At 46.3% G+C, this 24,805-nt stretch overlaps 2 protein-coding genes across 4 annotated transcripts in view; one reads left to right on the forward strand and one right to left on the reverse strand.

Annotated features, from left to right (window-relative positions):
* RINT1 (RAD50 interactor 1) overlaps positions 1–3,168 on the reverse strand; it is a 40,045-nt gene extending 36,877 nt beyond the window's left edge. The window contains 3 exon segments of the mRNA XM_050782686.1: positions 2,481–2,526; positions 2,991–3,028; positions 3,031–3,168. Coding sequence (XP_050638643.1) covers positions 2,481–2,526; positions 2,991–3,028; positions 3,031–3,061 — 115 coding nt within the window. The 5' untranslated portion in view covers positions 3,062–3,168.
* Positions 3,169–11,290: 8,122 nt separating this feature from the next.
* The window catches only part of PUS7 (pseudouridine synthase 7), a 69,040-nt gene continuing 55,525 nt past the window's right edge, over positions 11,291–24,805 (forward strand). For 2 of the 3 annotated variants that reach the window (XM_050782704.1, XM_050782706.1), the window contains exon 1: positions 11,297–11,510. In XM_050782704.1, coding sequence (XP_050638661.1) covers positions 11,390–11,510 — 121 coding nt within the window. In that variant the 5' untranslated portion in view covers positions 11,297–11,389. Of the gene's footprint in view, positions 11,511–24,805 lie in introns of all 3 variants that reach the window. The other variant, XM_050782705.1, reaches the window with a different exon arrangement.

Here is a 24,805-nt window from a genome sequence, read left to right on the forward strand (position 1 = left end):
TTATTTCACCTGCGTGCAGGCGGGCTGAGTCCGAAAAGAGAGTCAGAAAAGGGTGGTGGGATTATCATTGGTTCTTATAGGTTTTGGGATAGGTGGTGGAGTTAAGAGCAATGTTTTGGGGGCAGGGGGTGGATCTCACAAAGTCATTCTCAAAGGTGAGGAGAATTACAAAGAAACTCTTAAGGGTGGGGGACATTATAAAGAACACTGATCAGTTAGGGTGGGGCAGAAACAAATCACAATGGTGGAATGTCATCAGTTAAGCTATTTTCACTTCTGTGGATCTTCAGTTGCTTCAGGCCATCTGGTCATAAGGGATATGATGGCTTAGCTTGGGCTCAGAGGCCTGACATATACCAATGTGTTCTATACAGAGTATGTTCCTCTCTCCACCCCTACACCCTAACAAACAAAATTTCCTTTGTTTAACTTATATGAATTGAATTAAAAGATTTTTCACATGCTGTGAGAATCAGGAGGTGGTACTGACCTTTTCCCCCTTTCCTGTCCAGTCCAAGATCCAGAACCCAAGCTATCTGTTGTGCTCTTCCCAGAGCAATTTTAAATTGTCAATTCTAAATTGGGTAGGAGAGGCAATATTAACATAACACTATGCCTCAATTTTCCAACTAGAAAACAAATGGTAACATTTGCCCCAGCCTACATCTCAAGGTTATAAATGGGACTACATAATACAAATTATATAGTTTGTATTAATTATATTAATATAAATATTATTATCTATTAATTATATCATACATTGATATATAATGGTAATGTATAATAATCTACTATTATGTACAGAACTCACAACGCCTTTTTTTAATCTTAAATAAAACAAGTGAGTTATGTGGTTATCTGCAGACAAATGGAGGCAGGAAATATTTGTGAATGCTACAGTTGCTGTACCTTAGGGAGGAAACTCTACCTTCACTTTTTAAAAAAATTACACCCGCCGGGCGCAGTGGCTCATGCCCATAATCCCAGAACTTTGGAAGGCCGAGGAGGGTGGATTACCTGAGGTCAGGAGTTGGAGACCAGCCTAACCAACGTGGTGAAACCCTGCCTCTACTAAAAATACAAAAATTAGCCAATGTGGAGGCAGGCACCTGTAATCCCAGCTACTAAGGAGGCTGAGGCAGGGGAATTACTTGAACCCAGAGGTGGAGCTTGCAGCGAGCCGAGATCGTGACGCTGCACTCCAGCCTGGGAGACAGAGTGAGACTAGGTCTCAAAAAAAAAAAAAAAAAATTACACCCTTGATGTGTAACCATTCAAATGTGGCATAGTACATTCTTAGCAAAATGACATTCTTCAAAATGACACACCAGTGGTTTGGGAGGTTTTTATGTGTCTCTTTTTCTATTTTTTGTAAAGAGCACTCCTAATCGCAAAGCAGTTTGACTGAGAGCCATGGAAAGAGGAACAAGGACAAAGTCCTTGATATGATAGTCTACATCTATTATTTTATTAAAATGACAGCTCAGTAGGCATCCGACTACTTTCCAGGCATCTGAATGAAGTGAAAGTGGAAAGGGAAGGGTTTAACTGAGAGATACAAGGCACTCTCAAATCCTTCGAGAAAAAGGAGCTGAGATGTGGCAGTTACGACAGTCATGTGCTATAGACCGCTTAGAGTCTTCTTTCTGAGGCAGACTCTACTAGCCGCCAATGTTAAGGGCAAATCTTACTCCTAAGGGCCATGTGGTAAGGTGGGCACCATTTTTCTTACTAATACTCATTCCCAACTATTTGCCACAGTCAAAAGAACCAAACATTCCAATAGCAGAGCTATCACATGCTTTTCCCCTTCCTCTCCCAAAAAATGTTACTTCAAAGGTACCTAAAGAGGCCTTGATTGGCAATAACCTGCCATTAAAGTAAAATGGCAAAAGTCCACATCCCTGACATATACTCCTGTACTAGGGAGGAAATGGTGGTACTGACCTTTTCCCCCTTTCCTGTCCAGTCCAAGATCCAGAACCCAAGTTATCCGTTGTGCTCTTCCCGGAGCAATTTTAAACTGCCAATTTACTGAAGGTGAAATTTACTGAAGGTGAACTAAACAATTATCATTTGCCTCCTTTGAACCCAATTAAGGTGGTGGTCATCTGTCCTAGATCATGGGCCCCTCCAAATTCCTGATGCTTAATAAGTTGATGTTTCATTAAAATGACAGGCAGGCCCCAATTATTCTGAGGCCCGTATAATAGGCAGACTTCCAGCGAAAACACTCCAGTCCCTGTACTAGGTATGGATCGGGAAGTGCTCTTCTCCCGAGCATCCCATATTTTACAATTTTAGAAAGACAAAAATATGTGTATCATGGTCATCAGTATTACCATATAAGCATATTGCGCACAAAACGATACTGCATCTAAAAGATAGGCAAAGAACCTTTCTCTGTTGCAGACCCTAGAAGGCTGGGTTTGGGAGGGATAGCTGGGAAGAAAGAGCTTAGGTGTTTGCAGCTGGCTTACTTTTCTCCTCGAGGTTCTTCCTTTCGTCACCACTTTCAGAGCAGCACTAAAAGGAGAACAGGTGTGACAAGCACATTAAGATTAAAGTCGTGGATGGAAAGCATACGGGGCTCCCAATGGGCACCAACTGGAGGCCAGAGAGGTTCCAGACGCTCTCCCCCCTTCTGAGTGGCCAGGGCCGTCTCAATCAGGTACCCCAAAGTGCCACTTCCCTGGTGCCACCACTGCCACCTTCCCAGGAGGTCTGTGTCACCTCCGCAGGACCTGGAGTTACCCTGCCTGCCCACTAGGGCCACCTCCCTAGAGAAATCTGTCATCTCACCAGGACCGCCAAAGCCACCTCACTGGGACTACCGCCTCCTCTAGGAGGTCTTGCAAGGGCCTCTAAGCTGCGGGAAGCACCTTCACAAGATTACAGGGTCACCTCACCGGGACTATCTTCCCCGGGAGGTCTGTGCCACCTCAGTAGGCCACCAATGTCCCCTCCCAGGGACGCCAGGGCCGTCTCACCGGGGCTGCAGGAGAGGCGCCGATCTCGCCAGCTGGCAGCATCTCTCCTCCACGCGAGTCCTGGGCTCCATTCGCAGCCAGCGTGGCCTGTGGAGCCTGCCTAAGGCCAGCGACACACTGACCTCCTCAGTCTCGGAGGCCGTAGGATTGAGCGCCACCGCGACTTCCTCTCGATGTCTCGCTGGTTTCTTCCTCTCAGCCCAGAGAGGCTCTGCCCGCGCAGCCGCCGGCCCTGCTCTTTTCCTCCGCCTCCTGGCCGGAGGTCGGAACGGCCGCTCAGAAAGCGGGCACCCGCCCCCAAGGCGCTCCAGAGATGGAACTTTAAGATATCCCTCTCCCAACGCCTTAAATTCATTATGAATCATTTAAATTTCTATTTCAGACAATATCCAGATGTTCTGAGAGTGTGGGGGCTTGTTGACTAGGAGCTTCGGTGCAGGGTTATTTGGTTCGAATATTTAGTTGGGGGTTTCCAATGAATATCAGTATCTTCAGATATTTCTTTAAAGGTTGGTCAGAGTCCCTGGAGATGAGCTTCTAATTTCCTGCCTGGAGGGTGTAGAGGTGGTTATAAGCGTCTGGGAGCTAAATGAAGAGAACAGAGCATCTAACATGTGTTTTGCCCAAAACCCTGTCTTTTCCTAGGGATGAGGAAAGGGAGCTACCTAGCAGCAAGGGGTGTTAGAGGACCTGTGGACTTGACAGCCTCATAAACAAATAAACAGGGAAAGAGTACCATAGAGACCAAAACAAACAAGGGGGAAAAAAGCAACCCCCAGCAGAAACAGAAACCACACGGTGAGAAGAAAAATCAAATGCATGTGCACAGAGATATATAATCGATACCCTGAGCTACAAATAACTATTGCAAGCATAAAACAAGAAAAGGATACGATTTTTTAAATTATTTATTATGGGAACATAATCGTATGTATTTATCGTGCACATTTTTTTGTTGTTGTTTGTTTGTTTTTGTTTTGTTTTGAGATGGAGTTTTGCTCTTGCGGCCCAGGGCAGAATGCAGCTGGAATGGAAGAGGTGATGGGAAGCCTCTCAATGGCAGTCTCCTCCTCCTCAAATTCCAAAAGACACATGGGGCACTTGAGCTCAGACTGAGAGCCTCTGATAACTGCCATAGGGAGGTTCTCAACCACAGTATTGGTAGCTGGTGGAGGCAGGTGGTGATCCCAATCTACTACCAACCCCAAGTCTTCAAAGTCCATCCTATTGAAAATTGACCTTGCGAGCTCCAGCACCATGTTGGTTTGAGTCTCCTGCTCGAGGGTCCAATGGCTCACAGTCGTGTTCATCGATATAGGATGCCATGGCTGCCCAGCCATCTGACATGTGATGTTTTGATACAGGTATACAATGTGTAACTACTAAAAACACAAAATATTAGCTGGCCATGGTGGCACATGCACCTATAGTCCCAGCTGCTTAGTAGGCTGAGGCATGAGAATTGCTTAAACCCAGGAGGCTTTTAATTTCTGCTGTCATATTTTTTGATCTCTGAATGCTCTTTTTATTTTATTTATTTATTTTTATCCTCCCCATTTTCACAAGTGAGTGCTCCTTTTATTATTTATTTATTTGTTTGTTTGTTTATTTCTTTGAGACAGAGTTTCGTTCTGTTGCCCAGGCTGGAGTGCAGTGGCACAATCTTGGCTCACTGCAACCTCCGCCTCTGGGGTTCAAGCGATTCTTCTGCCTCAGCCTCCCTAGTAGCCAGGATTACAGGTGCCTGCTATCATGCCCGGCGAATTTTTGTATTTTTATTAGAGATGGGGTTTCATCACATTGGCCAGGCTGGTCTCGAACTCCTGACCTCAGGTGATCTGCTCGCCTCAGCCTCCCAAAGTGCTGGGATTATAGGGGTGAGCCACCATGCCCAGCCTTTTCTTTGTTCTTTTTTTTTTTTTTTTTTTTGCTGTTTTTCCTAGAATATTTATCAACATTTATCTTCCCACACTTTGTTTTTATTTTGAGACAGAGTCTCACTCTGTCACCCAGGCTGGAGTTTATTGGCAAGATCTTAGCTCACTGCAACCTCTGCCTCCCAGGTTCAAGCGATTCTCCTGTCTCAGCCTCCCAAGTAGCTGGGACTACAGGTGTGTGCCATCACATCTGGCTAATTTTTGTATTTTTAGTAGAGATGGGGTTTCACCATGTTGGCCAGGCTGGTCTCAAACTCATGACCTCAAGTGATCTGCCTGCCTTGGCCTCCCAAATTGCTGGATTACAGGTGTGAGCCACCATGCCTGGCCAAAAAGTAGAATTCTGTACTTAGTGAACTATGAATCAAATGTGAAGTTAGAATAAAAATGTGGGGTTTTTTTTTAACACTCTTGTAGTCAAGAATAAAAATAGACATTAAAGATCTCAAAAAAAAAAAGCTTTTGTTTTATTTATTTATTTATTTATTTATTTATTTATTTGAGACAGAGTCTCACTCTGTCACCCAGGCTGGAGTGCAATGGCACGATCTTGGCTCACTGCAACCTCTGCATCCCGGGTTCAAGAGATTCTCCTGCCTCAGCCTCCTGAGTAGTTGGAATTACAGGTGCCCACCACCATGCCAAGCTAGTTTTTGTATTTTTAATAGAGATACGGTTTCGCCGTGATCAGGCTAGTCTCAAACTCCTGACCTCAGGTGATCTGCCTGCCTCGGCCTCCCAAAGTGGGATCACAGGCGTGAGCCACAGCGCCCAGCAAGCTTTCGTTTATTTCTCCTTTCTCAGGAAGCTACTGAAGGTTGTACTCCACTAAAATAAGAGAGTAAACCAAAAATAAAGACGACATAGGATATAGGAAACAGAAAGATTCAACACAGGAACAGAGATGCCCTGAGAACAACTGTGCAATAGGCATAGATTGGCATTGGCCAGAAGGTTCCACAAGAGACTGCTTCAGAAAGATGAAACTAATAGAACACCTCATCTAAACCTCTGGAAAGGGGAGATTTACACAATCATTGAGGAGTTTGGGCTTGGTCTAGTGATGAATAGTAAACTAAAATAAGATCACTATTAACTAATGGAAAAACAAAAGTGGTACAGAGGAGAAATAATCATAGTTTCTTATTTGCCTAAAATGTGAATAATATTTACCTAGTCATAATGAAGTCAACATAAATCCAAAAAAAGTACAATACAAGGGATGGAAAGTTTGTTGGAGAGAGGGGAAGAAAAGAGAGCTAAGTCTTTATTTTCCATTAAGTGAAGTCAGTAAATAATGTCTAAAACTGAAAAATCAAGAAATAGGCCGGGCGCGGTGGCTCAAGCCTGTAATCCCAGCACTTTGGGAGGCCGAGACGGGTGGATCACGAGGTCAGGAGATCGAGACCATCCTGGCTAACATGGTGAAACCCCGTCTCTACTAAAAAAAAAAATACAAAAAAACTAGCTGGGCGATGTGGCGGACGCCTGTAGTCCCAGCTACTCGGGAGGCTGAGGCAGGAGAATGGCGTGAACCCGGGAGGCGAAGCTTGCAGTGAGCTGAGATCCGGCCACTGCACTCCAGCCTGGGCGACAGAGTGAGACTCCGTCTCAAAAAAAAAAAAAAAAAAAAAAAAAAAAAAAAAAAATCAAGAAATAACAATACAAACACATTATATGGAGAGATTAAGATAAATATCAAAATAATTAAAGAGGTGAAATGGGCCGGGCGCAGTGGCTCACACCTGTAATCGCTGCACTTTGGGAGGCCAAGGCGGGGGGATCACCTGAGGTCCAGAGTTCAAGACCAGCCTGGCCAGCATAGCAAAACTCCATCTCTACTAAAAATACAAAACTTAGCCAGGCATGGTAGCACATGCCTGTTGTCCTAGCTAATTGGGAGGCTGAGGCAGGAGAATAGCTTGAATGTGGGAGGCAGAGGTTGCAGTGAGCCAAGATCATGCCATTGCACTCCAGCCTGGGCAGCAGAGTGAGACTCAGTCTCAAGAAAAAAAAAAAAAAAAAGAGGTGAAATGACTGCCTTTGAGAAGATAGAAACAGGTGAGGGCTGAAGTGGGAATATAGTCCCTGCTGCTTCATTGCAAACCTTATGAAGTTTCTACAGAATTATTTGACTCTAAATTGCAACATGTATAACTCTGATAATAATTAAAAATAAAATTAAAGGAGAAAAAAGAATGTCCTAAACCCAAATTTTGGCTTCTGAAAAATCTTTCTGATAAAGGAAATAGACAGGGAAATAAATAATTTAAGATTAAATGTACAGTTTTGACAACAGAAATGTTTGCGATGACTGAGGGAGCACAGAAAACAGTGAACTACTATCTGGGGCATGGAGAAAGGCATCTGAAGTGGACAGCATAGTGGGCAATAATAAGGATGAAAGAAGAGAGAAAGTGTGTGTGATAGGCACCTAGCAATCTGTAGTGTGAGGTGGAGTTAAAAGCAGGATACTGTATGTTATACATAATGGACATGTTAGAATGGAATTTTGAAGTTGAAGAGAACATTCAACTGTTACATGTTTATTAGAAGAAGTTGGTACTAGGAAGAGATTTTGAACACTTCTGTGTTATTTTAATCAAAAACCAATAAAGGGTTGCCCATTTTGGAAAACAGAAAACTAAAAATGCATGTTTCACTTGTACTTTGTCCTAGGCAGTTTTGGCTGAAATGCAAAACGAGTAAGCCTTGTCTAATGGCCAAAGAAATGTGAAAAATCTTTCCTTTAAATCTGTTTATGAAGAGTTGGGCTGTACTCTCAGAGATTTTTTTTTTTTAGACGGAATCTCACTCTTTTACCAGGCTGGAGTGCAGTGGCGAGATCTCAGCTCACTGCAACCTCCGCCTCCCGGGTTCAAGCGATTCTCCTGCCTTAGCCTCCTGAGTAGCTGGGACTATAGGTGCGTGCCACCACACCCAGTTAATTTTTGCATTTTTAGTAGAGACGGGGTTTCATCATGTTGGCCAGGATGTTCTCGATTTCTTAGCCTCGTGATCCACCTGCCTCAGCCTTCCAAAGTGCTGGGATTACAGGCGTGAGCCACCGCGCCCAGCCTCTCAGAGATTTTTTTTTTCGAGGCTTTGCTTTTTTAGAGCAGTTTTAGGTTACAGCAAAATTGAGAGGAAGGTATAGAAATTTCCCATATATCTCCTGACCTCACATGTGCATAGCCTCTCCCCCACCAAAGTGGTACATTTGTGATAACTGATGAACCTACAGTGACACATTATTACCCAGAGTCCATAGTTTACATTACTCTTAGTGTTATAGATTAGCAGTCCCCAACCTTTTTGGCACTGGGACTGGTTTCATGGAAGACATTTTTTCCTTGGACTAGGGGATAGGAATGGGTTTCAGGATGAACTGTTCCACCTCAGATTGTCAGGCATTAGATTCTCACAAGGTGCACGCAACCCAGATCCCTCACATGTGCGGTTCACAATAGGGCTCTCGCTCATATCAGAATCTAATCCCACTGCTGATCTGACAGGAGGCAGAGCTCAGGCGGGAATGTTGCAGTGCAGCCTGGTTCCCAAAAGGCCACACTGACTGGTACCGGTCCATGGCTTGTGGGGCTGGGGACCCCTGTTGTAGATTTTATGGGCTTGGACAAATGTATCATGACATGCAGCCACCATTACAGTATCATACAGAATAGTTTCACTTCCCTAAAAATTCTCTGTGCTCCGCCTATTCATCCTTCCCTTTCTCCTAACCCCTGGCGACCACTAATTTTATTACTGTCTTATATAGTTTCACCTGTTTTAGAATGTCATTTTGTCATTTAGTTGGATTCATATAGTGAGTGTCCTTTTCAGATTTGGTATTTTGTTTTGTTTTGTTTGTTTTTTTCTAGACAGTCTTGCTCTGTCACCGAGGCTGGAGTGCAATAGCATGATCCCGACTCACCCCAACCTCTACCTCCGAGGTTCAAGCAATTCTCCTGCCTCAGCCTACCACATAGCTGGGATTACAGGTGTGTGCCATCACGCCTGGCTAATTTTTTTGTATTTTTGGTAGAGATGGGGTTTCACCATGTTGGCCAGGCTGGTCTCAAATTCCTCACCTCAAGTGATCCACCTGCCTCAGCCTCACAACATGCTGTGATTATAGGCCTGAGCCACCATGCCTGGCCCAGATTGGTTTCTTTCACTTAGTAATATGCATTTAAGGCCAGGCATGGTGGCTCATGCCTGTAATCCCAGTACTTTGGGAGGCCGAGGTGGGTGGATCATCTTACTTATTTATATCTCAAAATAAATAAATTAAATAAAAAATATTCGCCGGGCGCGGTGGCTCAAGCCTGTAATCCCAGCACTTTGGGAGGCTGAGATGGGTGGATCACGAGGTCAGGAGATCGAGACCATCCTGGCAAACACGGTGAAACCCCATCTCTACTAAAAAATACAAAAAAAAAACTAGCCGGGCGAGGTGGCAGGCGCCTGTAGTCCCAGCTGCTGGGGAGGCTGAGGCAGGAGAATGGCGTGAACCCGGGAGGCGGAGCTTGCAGTGAGCTGAGATCCGGCCACTGCACTCCAGCCTGGGCGACAGAGCGAGACTCCGTCTCAAAAAAAAAAAAAAAAAAAAAAAAAAAAATTCATTTAAGTTTCCTCCATGTCTTTTCATGGCTTGCTAGGATCATTTCTTTTTGACACCAAATAATATTCCATTGTTTGGATATAGCACAGTTTATTCAGCTACTGAAAGACATCTTGGTCTTTTTTTTTTTTTTTTTTTTGAGACAGAGTCTTGCTCTGTCACGCAGGTTGGAGTGCAATGGCATGATCTCGGCTCACCGCAACCTCTGCCTCCTGGGTTCAAGCGATTGTCTGCCTCAGCCTCCCAAGTAACTGGGATTACAGGCGTCCACCACCACACCCGGCTAATTTTTGTATTTTTAGTAGAGATGGGGGTTTCACCATGTTGGCCAGGCTGGTCTTGAACTCCCAACCTCGTGATCCGCCCACCTCAGCCTCCCAAAGTGCTGGGATTACAGGCCTGAGCCACTGTGCCCGGCTGGTAATAGTGTATTTCACTGTGTAAAAAAACAAAAAAACAAAAACAAATTGGGCAGGGGGTGGTGGCTCATGCCTATAATCCCAGCACTTTGAGAGGCCTAGGCAGGCAAATCACTTGAGGTCAGGAGTTCGAGGCCAACAGGCAAAACCCCATCAAAAAAATTAGCCTGGCATGATGTCAAGCGCTTGTGAGCCCAGCTACTCGGGAGGCTGATGCAGGAGAATTGCTTGAACACTGCAACAGGTGAGACTCTCTCTCAAACCAAATCAAACCAAACCAAACCAAACCAAACAAAACAAAAAACTATTAGAGGCCGGGCGCGGTGGCTCAGGCCTGTAATCCCAGCGCTTTGGGAGGCTGAGGCGGGCAGATCACAAAGTCAGGAGCTCGAGACCAGCCTGGCCAACATAGTGAAACCCCGTCTCTACTAAAAATACAAAAAATTAGCCGGGCGTGGTGGTACGCACCAGTAATCCCAGCTACTCGGGAGGCTGAGGCAGGAGAATCGCTTGAACCCGGGAGGCGGAAGTTGCGGTGAGCCACGATTGTGCCATTGCATGCACTCCAGCCTGGGCGACAGAGCAAGACTCCATCTCAAACAACAAACAAACAAACGAAGAAAAACTATTAGAGCCTGGGCAACATAGTGAAACCTTGTCACTACCCCCCACCCCCCAAAAAATTAGCCTGGGTGTAGTGGGATGCACCTGTAGTCCCAGCTACTTGGGATACTGAAGTGGGAGGATTGCTTGAGCCTGGGAAGTCGAGACTGCAGTGAACTGTGTTCGTGCCACCGCATTCCAGCCTGTGCGACAGAGCGAGACTCTGTCAAAACCAAACCAAACCAAAACAAAAAAAACCTATGATCCGGTTTCTTGAAGCAGATCCTATCGGGAACCATCAAGCCAGAACGGTAAGAAGTAGGAAGATGGTGCTTTTAGATCCACTACATTCCCAGGATCAAATGTAGAACAATATTTAGTCCCTAAAGTGATTCTCTTTTCATTATTGTTAACTGCGTGGTCGGTGCAACATGAAAAGGCCACAACTATGTGGAGGAAACACTTCTTAGAATATAACCCCAAAGGAGGCAATCGCTGCCTTAGACTTCCTAAAGATGTAAAGTACTATTAGATGCTTGGTGAAATCGCTCTCTGCGGCAGGTGCGACTAAGGCGCGGTCGCGAGGGAGGTCCGGGGTCAGCGCGCGCAGGCTGGGCGTCAGCGTTGGGGTGCTCGGGGGCTAGCAGGCCGCTCCGAGGCGGCGGGCCGGGGGCGGGGCCGGCGACGGGGAGCGGACTCCGCCCCCGGGGCGGGTCCAGCCGGGCCGCGGCGCGTCCCTGCGCCGCACGTGTGCGAGCCCGGCCGCCGGTGAGTCGGCTAGAGCGCGTATGATCCCAGTCGCCGAACGTGCTGCCTATGCTTGGTCGCCCTAGTCGCTGGCTCCTCCGAGTGGCCTTCGCCGCCCACCTGCGCCCCGACCAGAGCGCTGGCTACGTCGCCGTCCGGCCCACGCCGCGCTCGCGCTCCCAGGCTCTGGGTAAGTGCGCGGCCTCCCCGCGGCCGCTAGGGTTCCGCGGCCAGCTCCTTGGCCCGGCCCGGGCCCCAGCCCCAGGGCCCCGCCCCAAGAGGCAGTGCGGACTGGGAAGGCGGCCCCGCAGTGGTAGGAGCCCGCGGCGCCTCCATTATGGATCGCGTTCGCGGGAGCACGGTTGGAACCTGGCGGGTCCTGCGCTTCGGCGGTGCAGGCGCCGCTCTCCGCTCCCCACTTCCCTCTGCCTTCCACCCTGTGCCCGGCCGGTCGTCCGGAGGCGCCGCGCCCGCGCGCTCCCCTCCTCCCCGCGCGGCGCTATCAGCTGGGGGCCCCCTTCCCACTCCTCCCTTTCTTTGCCCGGGACGCTCCCTAAACTCTTGTTCCTCCGTCAGAGGAAAACTGGCTCCGAAGCCCTTCACGGTGCCATTGGTTCGCCGCGTCTGCCTTCTGTGGGTCCAGCCCACGTGTTCCACCCCTGTGTCCTGCGTCGCCGCTCACTGGGAGCCTACTAGGCGCCACGCGGGCTCTGGGGACTGCTGCTTTGTATGCATTTGCCAGAGTGGGAGTGAGCTGGCTGCAGAGTACTTTCGCCAGCCCTCAAGCTGGGTAAATGCTTAACGAATGGTTGGAGGTGCTGCTATGCAAGCTGAAACTCGAGTCCTCCTCGTGAACCCTGCGCAGAGGGGTTTATAAGCACATCTTCGTTGCCTGCCGAGTAGGGTTGGCAAAGACTTTAGGTTTTCAAATATTTGATCCCATCAGACCACTTTTTTTTTCCATTCCAAAAATAAAGGGTTACTAAGGTTCCCCGCACCCCTGCTCCGCCCCATCCCCAAGCCTCTAATCATCTACTAAATGACTATGCCCCATTGGTCTGGGGGTGCCTTGACTATTGAGGGAATCTGTCGAAAATCAGACTACACCACCATTGAAAAGGGGATGGTTAGGCAATTATTATGTTCAAACGTTGGAAAGTAGCCAGCAGTACGTACTTAACAACTCTTTGTGAACATGTTTTTGGTTTTTTTATTTTTATTTTTTCATTTTTTTGAGACAGAGTTTTGCTCTTGTTGCCCAGGCAAGAGTGCAGTAGCGTGATCATATCTCACTGCAGCTTTGAACTCCTGGGCTCAAGCAGTCCTCCCACCTCAGCTTCCCAAGTAGCTGCGACTATAGGTGTGTGCCAACACACAGGGTCTCGCTGTGTTGCCCAGCCTGGCCTCAAACTCTGGCCTTAAGCAATCCTCCTGCTTTGACCTCCCAAAGTGCTGGAATTACAGGCTTGAGCCACCACACTCGGCCTTGAACATGTCTTTATTGATTTATTTTTTTAGACAGAGTCTCATTCCATCACCCAGGCTGGAGTGCAATGGCGCGATCTTGGCTCACTGCAACCTCCGCCTCCTAGGTTCAAGCGATTCTCCTGCCTCAGCCTCCGGAGTAGCTGGGATTACACGTGCATGTCACCACGTCCAGCTAGTTTTTGCATTTTTAGTAGAGATGGGGTTTCACTATGTTGGCCAAGCAGGTCTTGAAGTTAAGACTTCAGGTGAACCATCCGGCCGAGCCTCCTGAAGTGCTGGGATTACAGGCGTGTGCCACCACACCCGGCCTTAAACGTGTCTTTTGATAGAGGCAGGGGCATGCATGTACTGTATTAATGAAACAGCATTTTTGCTTACCTAGGAAAGGAAGAGAACAATCCAACTGGTCATACTGTCGACTAAGTTTGCTCCGGTTTCTGGTCCTTTACACGTACTGTTTGGGCTGCTTGGAGCTCTCCTCACACACATCTTTTCGTGTCTGGTTCTTCCTTGTCTTTGTTCAGAAGTCTCCTCCTTAGACGAGACATCACTGAAGAGCACCCCTTTTACACTCAGCCCCTTACCCTGCTTTAATTCTTTGGAGCTTGCATGTCCTGAGATTAATTTTATTTTGTTCCCAGATTTATTTTCAAATGCATTGTAAGCTCCGTGAGGACAGGAAATTTACCCTTTTCCTCCAATGCCTACAACAATGCCAGACACATAGGACACTTGCTCAGTAAATATTTGCAGAATGAATGACCCTCATACACTTAATGATTTTGCATATTAGAATGCAATGTGTCTGCCAGGCCCGGTGACATCATGCCGGTAATCCCAGCACTCTGGGAGGCCGAGGCTGGCAACTTGTTTGAGGTCAGGTCAGAAGTTCGAGACCATCCTGGCCAACATGGTGAAACCCCCTCTCCCCCTCTCTACTAAAAATACAAAAATTAGCTGGATGTGGTAATTTTAGCCCACGCCTGTAATCCCAGCTACTCAGGAGGCTGAGGTAGAAGAATTGCTGCAACCCTGGAAGCGGAGATTGCAGTGAGCCAAGACTGCACATGGCCCTCCTGCCTGGGCGACAGAGGAAAACTCTGTCTCCAAAAAAAAAAATTAGTGTGTTCTCTGTGCTCTGGCCCTAAAGAAAATACTCACTATTGTGAGAGCTATAGAGATTACTGATAATTTGCAGGGGATGGAGGAAAGATGTATTTAGAAAATGAAAGTTGTGGATGGTTTTCAAAGATAATATGATAGAATTAAGACTAATGGCTGTTTTTGTAGGCTGGGTGCAGTGGCTCAGGCCTGTAATCCCAGCACTTTGGGAGACTGAGGCAGGTGAATCACAAGGTCAGGAGTTCGAGACAATCCTGGCTAACATGGTGAAACCCCATCTCTACTAAAAATACAAAAAATGGCCGGGCGCGGTGGCTCAAGCCTGTAATCCCAGCACTTTGGGAGGCCGAGACGGGCGGATCACGAGGTCAGGAGATCGAGACCATCCTGGCTAACACAATGAAACCCCGTCTCTACTAAAAATACAAAAAAATTAGCCGAGCGAGGTGGCGGGCGCCTGTAGTCCCAGCTACTCGGGAGGCTGAGGCAGGAGAATGGCGTAAACCCGGGAGGCGGAGCTTGCAGTGAGCCGAGATAGCGCCACTGCACTCCAGCCTGGGCGACAGAGCGAGACTCCGTCTCAAAAAAAAAAAAAAAAAAAAAAAAAAAAAAATTATCCTGGCTTGGTGGCGGGTGCGTGTAATCCCAGCTACTCAGGAGGCTAAGGCAGAAGAATCTTGTGTACCCGAGAGGCAGAGGCTGTAGTGAGCCGAGATTGCGCCACTGCACTCCAGCCTGGGCAACAGAGTGAGACTGCATCTCAAAAAATAAATAAATAAATAAATAAATAATAAAAAAAGACTAATGGCTGTTTTTCTGATTTTTTTTTTTTGGAATAATTAATTAATAAGGGACTGTTTGACCTGGGCAGTGGTGCACATCTGTAATCCCAGCTGAGGCAGGTGGATCGCTTGAGCTTAGGAGTTTGAGACCAGTGGGCAACATGGCAAAACCTTGTCTCTACAAAAAATACACAAATTAACTAGGCGTGGTGGCACATGCCTATAGTCCCAGTTACTTGGGTGGCTGAAGTGGGAGGATCACTTGAGCTGGGAGGTCGAGGCTGCATTGAGCCAAGATCATACCACTGCACTCCAGCCTGGGTAACAGAGTGAGACCCTGTCTTGAAAATAAATAAATAAACAAACAAGCATACAAGAGACTGTTGTTAGTGTTATATTAAATTTTTGAAAATACTAAACTTAATTTTTGTTATAGGTGTAGAGGATTTTATTTATTTATTTTTTGAGACAGGGTCTCTCTGTCACCCAGGCTAAAGTGTGGTGGCACCATCGCAGCTTACTGCAGCCTGGACCTCCTGGGCACAATGGATCCTCCCACCTCAGCGTCACAAGTAACTGGGACTACAGGTGCATGCCACCTTGCTCAGCTTATTTTTATTTATTTATTTTTTGAGACAGAATCTCCCTCTGTCACCCAGGCTGGAGTGCAGTGGCACGATCTTGACTCACTGCAACCTCCACCTCCCCAGTTCAGGTGATTCTGCTGTCTCAGCCTCCGGAGTAGCTGGGATTACAGGGGCGCACCACCATGCCTGGCTGATTTTTGTATTTTTAGTAGAGATGGGGTTTCTCCATGCTGGCCAGGCTGGTCTTGAATTCTTGACCTTGTGATATGCCCATCTTAGCCTCCCAAAGCGCTGGGATTACAGGCGTGAGACACCGCACCCGGCTGCCTGGCTAATTTTTTAATTTTTTGCAGAGACAGGGTCACACTATGTTGTCCATGCTGGTCTCAAATTCTTGGTCTCAAGCCACCTGCCTGCCTGCATTTTTTTCAGAGATGAGGTCTCCCTCTGTTGCCCAGACTGGAGTGCAGTGGTGTGATCATAACTTACTACAGCCTTAAACTGGTCTCACACAATCCTCCTGCCTCAACCGCCCTGTTAGCTGGGACTACATGCACACATGCCCAGCTAAGAGTACTTTTTAAAGCTTAGTTGGTGAATCTAGTATTTTAATGAAAAGTGTTTTAAAATATTGTTAAAATTATACTATTTGTATTCTCACTTGTCTCATTTGGAGTACAGAGGAAACAAAAAAACATTATTTTAGCATTGCCTCCAAAGAAATGTGAAGGATTGGCCGGGCGTGGTGGCTCGTGCCTGTGATCCCAGCACTTTGGGAGGTCTAGGCAGGCAGATCACCTGAGGTCAGGAGTTCAAGACCAGCCTGGCCAACATGGTAGAAACCCTATCTCTACTAAAAATACAAAAATTAGCCAGGCGTGGTGGCACATGCCTGTACTCCCAGCTACTTCGGAGGCTGAGGCGGGAGGATCACTTGAACCCAGGAGGCGGAGGTTGCAGTGAGCAGAGATCACACCACTGCACTCCAGCCTAGGTAGCAGAGACTCCATCTCAAAAAAAAAAAAAAGAAAAAAAGAAATGTCAAGGATTTTAAGTCTTGGGGAAGGTATCAGAGGAGTTCATTCTCTTCCTGGTTGTAGCATCAGGCTTTTGATCTATGGAGTTTTACTTGACTGTTAAGATACCATCATTACTCTCATGGATAGTGTATTTGTGCAGCATATTTTCTTACAATTTTTTCTTTTAAATATGTCAAAAAAAACTCGTAAAACTGCCCTCTCCCCCGCTTTTCACATGTAGTAACTTTACGTCTTCATTCAAGGTAGAATGCTTGGGCTTTCCTGACTGCAAAACTGATTTCCTTGGACCTCTCACCTCGGGGTAGTCAGGATTGTTTTATCTTTCCAATTTAATTCTCTCAGACCTCTTCTGTGTTCATAAGATCCTCTCTCTCTCCTCTCTGCAACCCTCAATTTAAAAATTATATTCTAGGCCGGGCGCAGTGGCTCACTCCTGTAAGCCCAGCACTTTGGGAGGTCGAGGTGGATGGATCACCTGAGATCAGGAGTTCAAGACTAGCCTGACCAACGTGGTGAAACCCTGTCTCTACTAAAAATACAAAAATTAGCTGGATGTGGTGGTGGGCACCTGTAATCCCAGCTACACGGGAAGCTGAGGCAGGAGAACCACTTGAACCCGGGAGGCAGAGGTTGCTGTGAGCTGAGATCGCGCCATTGCACTCCAGCTTGGGCAACAAGAGCAAAACTCTGTCTCAGAAAAAAAAAAAAAAAAACACAGTTATATTCCATTTCAGCTTCCCTTTCATGTAGTTCCTGCTTATGAAAATGACAGTAGTTTGAGTTTTGCCTTTCCTAGTCCAGAACTTTGAACAGTTCTTCTAGTAAATATGCTCTCAGCTTTTAGGCCTATAGGATAGAACTTAGAAAAATATATATTAAGTGATTTAAAAATCATTGGTACTATGTATACTTTAATAATTAATTTGGGCTGGTCATGGTGGCTCACGCCTGTAATCCCAGCACTTTAGGAGGCCAGGGTGGGTGGATCACTTGAGGGCAGGAGTTTGAGACCAGCCTGGCCAACCTGGTAAAACCTTGTCTTGACTAAAAATACAAAAATTAGTCCAGGTGCGGTGGCTCACACCTGTAATCCCAGCACTTTACGAGGCTGAGGTGGGCAGATCACCAGGTCAGGAGTTTGAGACCAGCCTGACCAACGTGGTGAAACCCCGTCTCTACTGAAAATACAAAAAATTGGCTTGGTGGCAGGCGCCTGTAATCCCAGCTACTCAGGAGGCTGAGGCAGGAGAATCGTTTGAACCCAGGAAGTGGAGGTTGCAGTGAGCCGAGAACACGCCACTGCACTCCAGCCTGGGCGACAGAATGAGACCCTGTCTCAATAAATAAATAAATAAAAATAAAATAAAATAGTTAGCCGGGCCCAGCTACTCAGGAGGCTGAGGTGTGAAAGTTGCTTGAACTCAGGAGTTGGCGGTTGCAGTGAGCTGAGATTGTGCCACTGCACTCCAGCCTGGGCAACAGCAAGACTCTGTGTCAAAAAAAATTAATTTGTCTGTGGTAGGGCCATTGACTTAAATAATGAAAAATGTAATTTCATTTGAAATTTAAAAGTGAGTTTAGTTAATGATCTTGTCTTTGCAGTTAGATATGTCAAGAAAAAGAGATCAGACAAATGTCCACAAATATCAAGAAAAAGACTGGCAATTAAAGGCCTGTTGTCAACCTAAAATAATTAAAAGCGTCAGAATCTAGTATAAAGAGAAATTTTTCAAGTGCACAGTTTGAGGATGTCCCACCTAGAAACACCAGTTCTAAAGTAATAGAGTCAAAGTTCTGAAGTAGGAAAGTTTCAGTTTTGTATAGGCTGAGACAGGAGTTTTTAGCAGGATTACAACATTTTTCATACAGGGTTGGCACGTAGTTACTGCAATTTGATTGGTTATAGGCAGTGTTTCTTTTTGGGGAGAGTACATTGGGGAAGGTGTAATAGTTATGGGTTTTCTGTCATATGATTTGAGCATAAGCAGGACACCAAAGGGAAAGTTCCTCTCTAATAAGGGTCGTTAATTAAGAATTTTTAGTCATTGTATAGAACAGGAAAAATGAAAGTGAGCCAATCTGTAATCTGAGAAACAGAAATGGTAACCATATGTGACTCAGATAATGGTCACATCTCTCTCAAGGCTTAAAAACTGTTTTGGGGATTCCTACAGCTTTTAGATTCTGTTTCTTTTTTCTTTTTTTTTTTTTTTTGAGACAGAGTCTCGCTCTGTTGCCCAGGCTGGAGTGCAGTGGCACCATCTTGGCTCACTGCAACCTCTGCCTCCCAGGTTCACGTTGTTCTCCTGCCTCAGCCTCCGGAGTAGCTGGGACTACGGGCGCCCGTCATCAAGCCCGACTAATTTTTTGTATTTTTAATAGAGAGGGGGTTTCACTGTGTTAGCCAGGATGGTCTCGATCTCCTGACCTTGTGATCCGCCTGCCTCGGCCTCCAGAGTGCTGGGATTACAATGAGCCACCGCACCCGGCCAGATTCCGTTTATGTTCATACTGTTTATTTGGTGCCATTGGCAGTGTTTGAGGATCTCTTAAGATTCAATGGTACTTCAAAGAGAGAACCATGTTTAATTATTAGCCCAGAAAACAAGAAACAGAAGTTTTTGTTTTTTTTTTTAAGATGAAGTCTCGCTCTCATCCCCCAGGCTAGAGTGCGATGGGTAGCTGGGGTTACAGGCACCTGCCACCACGCCCAGCTAATTTTTGTATTTTTAGTAGAGATGAGGTTTCATCTTGTTGGGCAGGCGGGTCTCAAACTCTTGACCTCAGGTGATCCACCTGCCTTGGCCTCCCAAAGTGCTGGGATTACAGGCGTGAACCACTGCGCCCGGCCCGCTTTTTTTCTTTTTTTAAACTTCTCTGGACGCAACAATACAGTTCTGCTGTGTAAATCATCCATAATAACTATTAAGGACTAACAGTTGAATAAGAGGAGCTATTACAGACCTTTGGCCAAGTCATCATGTTTTACTTTCACAAGAAACAGGCTTCGAGAGGTTAAGTCACCCACTTAGTAAATGGCAAAACCTAGATCTGGCTCCAAGATTGTTGAGAGGGGGAGGCCTGATGTTTTTTCTGCATAAGGGAAGGAGGTGAATATTTTGCTGACTGTGAATTCCCTGTGCCAAGCTGTGTGAATGGCTGTTATTGGCCACTCTTTCTTCCTTGCTGAGAGTTCTGGCCTCTGGAAGGGCATCAGGATCTCCTGGTAGAGCTGTGATGCCAGCTGGGAAGTTTGTGTGGTCTTTGGGGAGCCATTGCAGGTTTTTGGTAAGGGCGTGTGTGACACAGTGTGATGAGTGCCCACAGGTCATCTCCACCGGGATGTCTCCCCAGGTACCTGCGACACCACATGACTATGGGTGGGCTCATATTCCAATGCCTGCTCTTCTTTCTGGGGCCCTCATATCAGAAGACCACCACTGTCCCCAAGGATGGACACTCGAGTCATCCTGAAGTCTTTTCCTCCCCCATTGTCACCTTCTGTCCGTGCTACTACTTCCTAAATGTTCTTGAAAGTTGCCTTTTTCTATCTCCCTTGCTTCAGCCTTAGATCAGATTATATTAATTTCTTGCCTAGATTACAGCTGTACCCTCTTACCTGGTCTTACTGCCTAACCCCAGTTTCTCTTCAAAGGGGTGCCACAGAATCTTAGTAAATTACAAATCCAGTGCTGGTCTGGTTTTCAGGATGTACTTCCTCCTTGTAGCCTCCTGTGGCCTCCACCCCCTCCCGAGCTGTAACCCCAGACTCTCTTTGTATGTCTAACCCCCACAGTGGGTGATGAGTTCTTTTGCTCTTCCAGCACTCTGTGAGCTCCCACGCCCCCATACCTTTGCACATGCTGTACCTGTGACCCCAAATGCCCTTCTCCTGCTTTTCCTTCCTCTTCCTCACGCCACAAAATTTGACCCAGGCGTTGTAGTCTTTGGTTAGGTTTTGTGTTCAGCGTGTTCTCCTGGTCCTTGTGTAAGCCCTGGTCCATTTTTGTCTCCTTCACTTGTACAAAACTTCTGAGGGTAGTTTTGTTGCTGTAAGGTGAGAGTGAAATCATATCAGCATTTCATAAACCAGCATTCTTTTTTTAACTACACCTGTTCAGGACAAAGAATAAGTGCCTTCTTCTTTAAATTAAGTATACTTTTCTGTAACTACAGTTGGGGTCTACTTCTTTTCCAGTTTCAGTTTCTTCCATTTTCTGTATTTAATTTCTTGTCTTTCAAAGGAAAATTTTTTTTTTTTTTTTTTTTTTTTGAGACGGTGTCTCCCTCTGTCACTGAGGTTGGAGTGCAGCGGTGCAGTCTTGACTCACTGCAACCTCCGCCTCCCAGGTTCAAGTGGTTCTCCTGCCTCAGCCTCCTGAGTAGCTGGGATTATAGGCGTGTGCCACCATGCCTGGCTAATTTTTTGTATTTTTGGTGGAGACAGGGTTTTACCATGTTGGTCAGGCTGGTCTCAAACTCCTGACCTTGTGATCCACCCACCTCAGCCTCCCAAAATGCTGGGATTACAGGCGTGAGCCACTGTACCTGGCCACCAGAAATTGTTTTAACTGATATTTTTTTCAATCCCTTCTCTCCTATTTTTTGTAGCTGTCATGATACTTTGTTTTGTTTTGTTTTGTTTGAGATGGAGACTCACTCTGTTGCCTAGGCTGGAGCACAGTAGCATGATCTTGACTCAGTGCAACCTCTGTCTCCTGGGTTCAAATGATTCTCCTGCCTCAGCCTCCCAAGCAGCTGAGATTACAGGTGTGTGCCCTCACACCCAGCTAATTTTTGTATTTTTTAGTAGAGAGGGGTTTCACCGTGTTGGCCAATCTGGTCTCGAACTTCTGAACTCAGGTGATCCACCCACCTCAACCTCCCAAAGTGCTGAGATTTCAGGCGTGAGCCAGCGTGCCTGGCCTGAGCCACAGTGCCCAACCACTTTTTTTTTTTTTTAATGAAAATTTATTCTTAAGTGTACAACAGGCTCTAAGACCATACTTCAACTAGCTATAGGTGGCAAAAGATGTTATGGCAGGGAATACAGATGTTTAAACAGGAATGGGACCAGGCGCACTGGCTCATGCCTGTAATCTCAGCACTTTGGGAGGCCGAGACCAGTCTGGCCAACATGGTGAAACCCCATCTCTACTAAAAATACAAAAAATTAGCTGGGCATAGTGGCGGACGCCTGTAATACCACCTACTAGGGAGGCTGAGGCAGGAGAATCTCTTGAACTTGGGAGGCAGAGGTTGCAGTTGAGCCAAAGACTCCGCCACTGCACTCCAGGCCTAGGTGACAGAGTGAGACTCCATCTCAAAAAAAAAAAAAAAAAAGGAATGGAACCAAGGGTCACCTTCGCCTCAAATACAAGGAACAGCTGGCTTTTTGCTGGATTTCTTAATACCACCTGTGACCAGGGGGCCCTTCCCTGTCGCTTTTAGCCCAGGGAGTTTCTTCTACTCCTCTTTTATTCTATTTGAAAGACTTATCTTCCTTGTCCATCTTCTTGGCCACTTCCTGAACTATTTTAGGGGCTCCTTGACACCTGTGAGCCATGCAAGCACACTGTCCCTGCGGTCCTAGCTCACTTACCCTCCCGTCATAATCCTTTTTTGCTTTTACTGTTTGAATGTACTTGTTTTATGATTTTTCTTTTTGTCCTTGATTTTAGACAACAGGGTTAAGATCAAATATGGTTTCTTAAAATTTTGTTAATCATCATTATTATTTTTCTGTAGAAGCTTATATAGGTGGCTTTCTTGTTTACCATGCCTTGGAGAAATAACGTATTTATTTTCTGCTCATTTGCATTATTTATGGATATGTTTACTAGGTTCATCAGTATGTTAACTTCAGTATCTTGTATATAATTAACATAGAAAAAGTTTTTATCCTTATTTTACCAAGAGCATCAACTTAGGCCAGACATGGTGGCTCACGCCTAAAATCCCAGCACTTTGGGAGCCCAGTGTCGGGAGGTCACTTGAGGTCAGGAGTTCGAGAGCAGCCTGGCCAACATGGTGAACCCGTCTCTACCAAAAATTACAGAAATTAGCCAGGCGTGGTGGTACATGCCTATGATCCCAGCTACCCGGGAGGCTGAGGTGGGAGGATCGCTTGAGCCCAGGAGGTAGAGGTTGCAGTGAGCTGAGATGGTGCCACTGCTCTAAAGCCTGGGCAACAGAGTGAGACCCTGTCTCAAAAATAAAATTAAAATTTGCCATTTTAACCACATGTACAGTTCAGTAGTGTTAAGTATATTCACATTGTTAGGCAATCACTATCCAGAACTTTTCATCTTGCAGAAGTATATCTCTATAACCTCCCCATTCCTTTTTTTAATGTGGTATGGCATAGGTATGGCTTTCATGTCAGTAAGAGTGGTTATACAATATTTTATTTTATTATTATTACTATTTTTTTTTGAGATGCAGTTTTGCTCTTGTTGCCCAGGCTGGAGTGCAAAGGCGCAATCTTGGCTCACCACAACCTCCACTCCTGGTTTCAAGTGATTCTCCTTCCTCAGTCTCCTGAGTAGCTGGGATTACAGGCATGTGCCACCATGCCCGGCTAATTTTGTATTTTTAGTAGAGACAGAGTTTCTCCATGTTGATCAGGCTGGTCTCGAACTCCCGACCTCAGGTGATCCGCCTGCCTCATCCTCCCGAAGTGTTGCGATTACAGGCGTGAGCCACTGCTCCCGGCCACAATATTTAAACAGTTTTTCGAAAGGATAATACATATGTATCAAACAAGCTTCAAATGATACAAGTATGTTAATGAGTGAGAACAGCAAATTTCCCACCTCTGTCCCCAGCCACCACTTCTAGACCCTCTCTTAGAGGTAACTACCTTTCCCAGTTTCTTGTCAATGTTGCTACATATCGTTCAGTTTATGTACCCAAGCTTCGTTGCTTTTAATGTTTTGCTAATATAAAAGCACTGTGGCCAGGCACGGTGGCTCACACCTGTATTCCCAATACTTTGGGAGGCCGAAGTGCGAGCATTGCTTGAGCCCAGGAGTTCAAGACCAGCCTGAGCAATAATAGCAAGACCTAGTCTTTACAGAAAAATAAAAATTAAAAAACTAGCCAGGTTTGGTGGCATGCTGCTGTAGTCCCAGCTGCTGGGGAGGCTGAGGCAGGAAGATTGCTTGAGCCCAGGAGTTGGAGTTTGCAGTGAGCTGTGATCATGCCACTGCACACCAGACTGGGTGAAAGAGCCAGACCTTGTCACTGAAAAAAGGAAAAAAGTATGGAGATGAATATCCTTAGAGCTCAAACTGTAAGCATTTTCTTAATTATTTTCTTAAGATAAATCCCTAAAAGTAGTATTATTGGGTCAAAAAGCATACATATATATTTTTTTTTGGAATGAGGTTTCGCTTTTGTTGCCAAGCTGGAGCGCAGTGTCGCGATCTCAGCTCACTGCAACCTCTGCCTCCTGGGTTCAAGTGATTCTCCTGCCTCAGCCTCCTGAGTAGGTGGGATTACAGGTGCCCGTCACCATGCCTGGCTAATTTTTGTATATTTAGTAGAGATGGGGTTTCACCATATTTTTTTTTTTTTTTTTTTTTTGAGACGGAGTCTCGCTGTGTCTCCCAGGCTGGAGTGCAGTGGCGTGATCTCGGCTCACTGCAAGCTCCGCCTCCCGGGTTCACGCCATTCTCCCGCCTCAGCCTCCCAAGTAGCTGAGACTACAGGCGCCCGCCACCACGCCCGGCTAGTTTTTTGTATTTTTAGTAGAGACGGGGTTTCACCATGTTAGCCAGGATAGTCTCGATCTCCTGACCTCGTGATCCACCCGCCTCGGCCTCCCAAAGTGCTGGGATTACAAGCTTGAGCCACCGCGCCCGGCCTGTTTCACCATATTGACCTGGCTGGTCTTGAACTTCTGATCTCAGGTGATCTACCCGCCTCGGCCTCCCAAAGGGCTGGGATTACAGGTGTGAGCCGCCACGCCTGGTGAGCATACATTTTTTTTTTTCTTTTTTGAGACGGTGTTTTCCTCTGTCACCAGGCTGGAGTGCAATGGTGTGATCTCTGCTCGCTGCAACCTCCTCCTCCTGGGTTCAAGCGATTCTCCTGCAAGTAGCTGGGACTACAGGCAGGTGCCACCACACCCAGCTAGTTTCTGTATTTTTAGTAGAGACGGGGTTTCACCATGTTGGCCAGGATGGTCTCGATATCTTGACCTTGTGATCCGCCCGCCTCAGCCTCCCAAAGTACTGGGATTACAGGTGTGAGCCACCGTGCCTGGCCCCAGCATACATATTTTTGAGGCTTGTGATGCACACTGTCAAATTCCATGCAGAAAGTATTATGGCGAGTTTCTGTCCCACAAAAAGTATATGCTAACATCAGGAAGAATTATTTCTATAAATGATTTTTAGGATCCTGTGAACAACATCAACTATGCCTTTATCTGCTGAAACCAACTTCTTTCCTTTTTCTTTT

This window comes from Macaca thibetana, chromosome 3 (assembly GCF_024542745.1).
Source record: "Macaca thibetana thibetana isolate TM-01 chromosome 3, ASM2454274v1, whole genome shotgun sequence".
In the NCBI taxonomy this organism is placed as follows: domain Eukaryota; kingdom Metazoa; phylum Chordata; class Mammalia; order Primates; family Cercopithecidae; genus Macaca; species Macaca thibetana.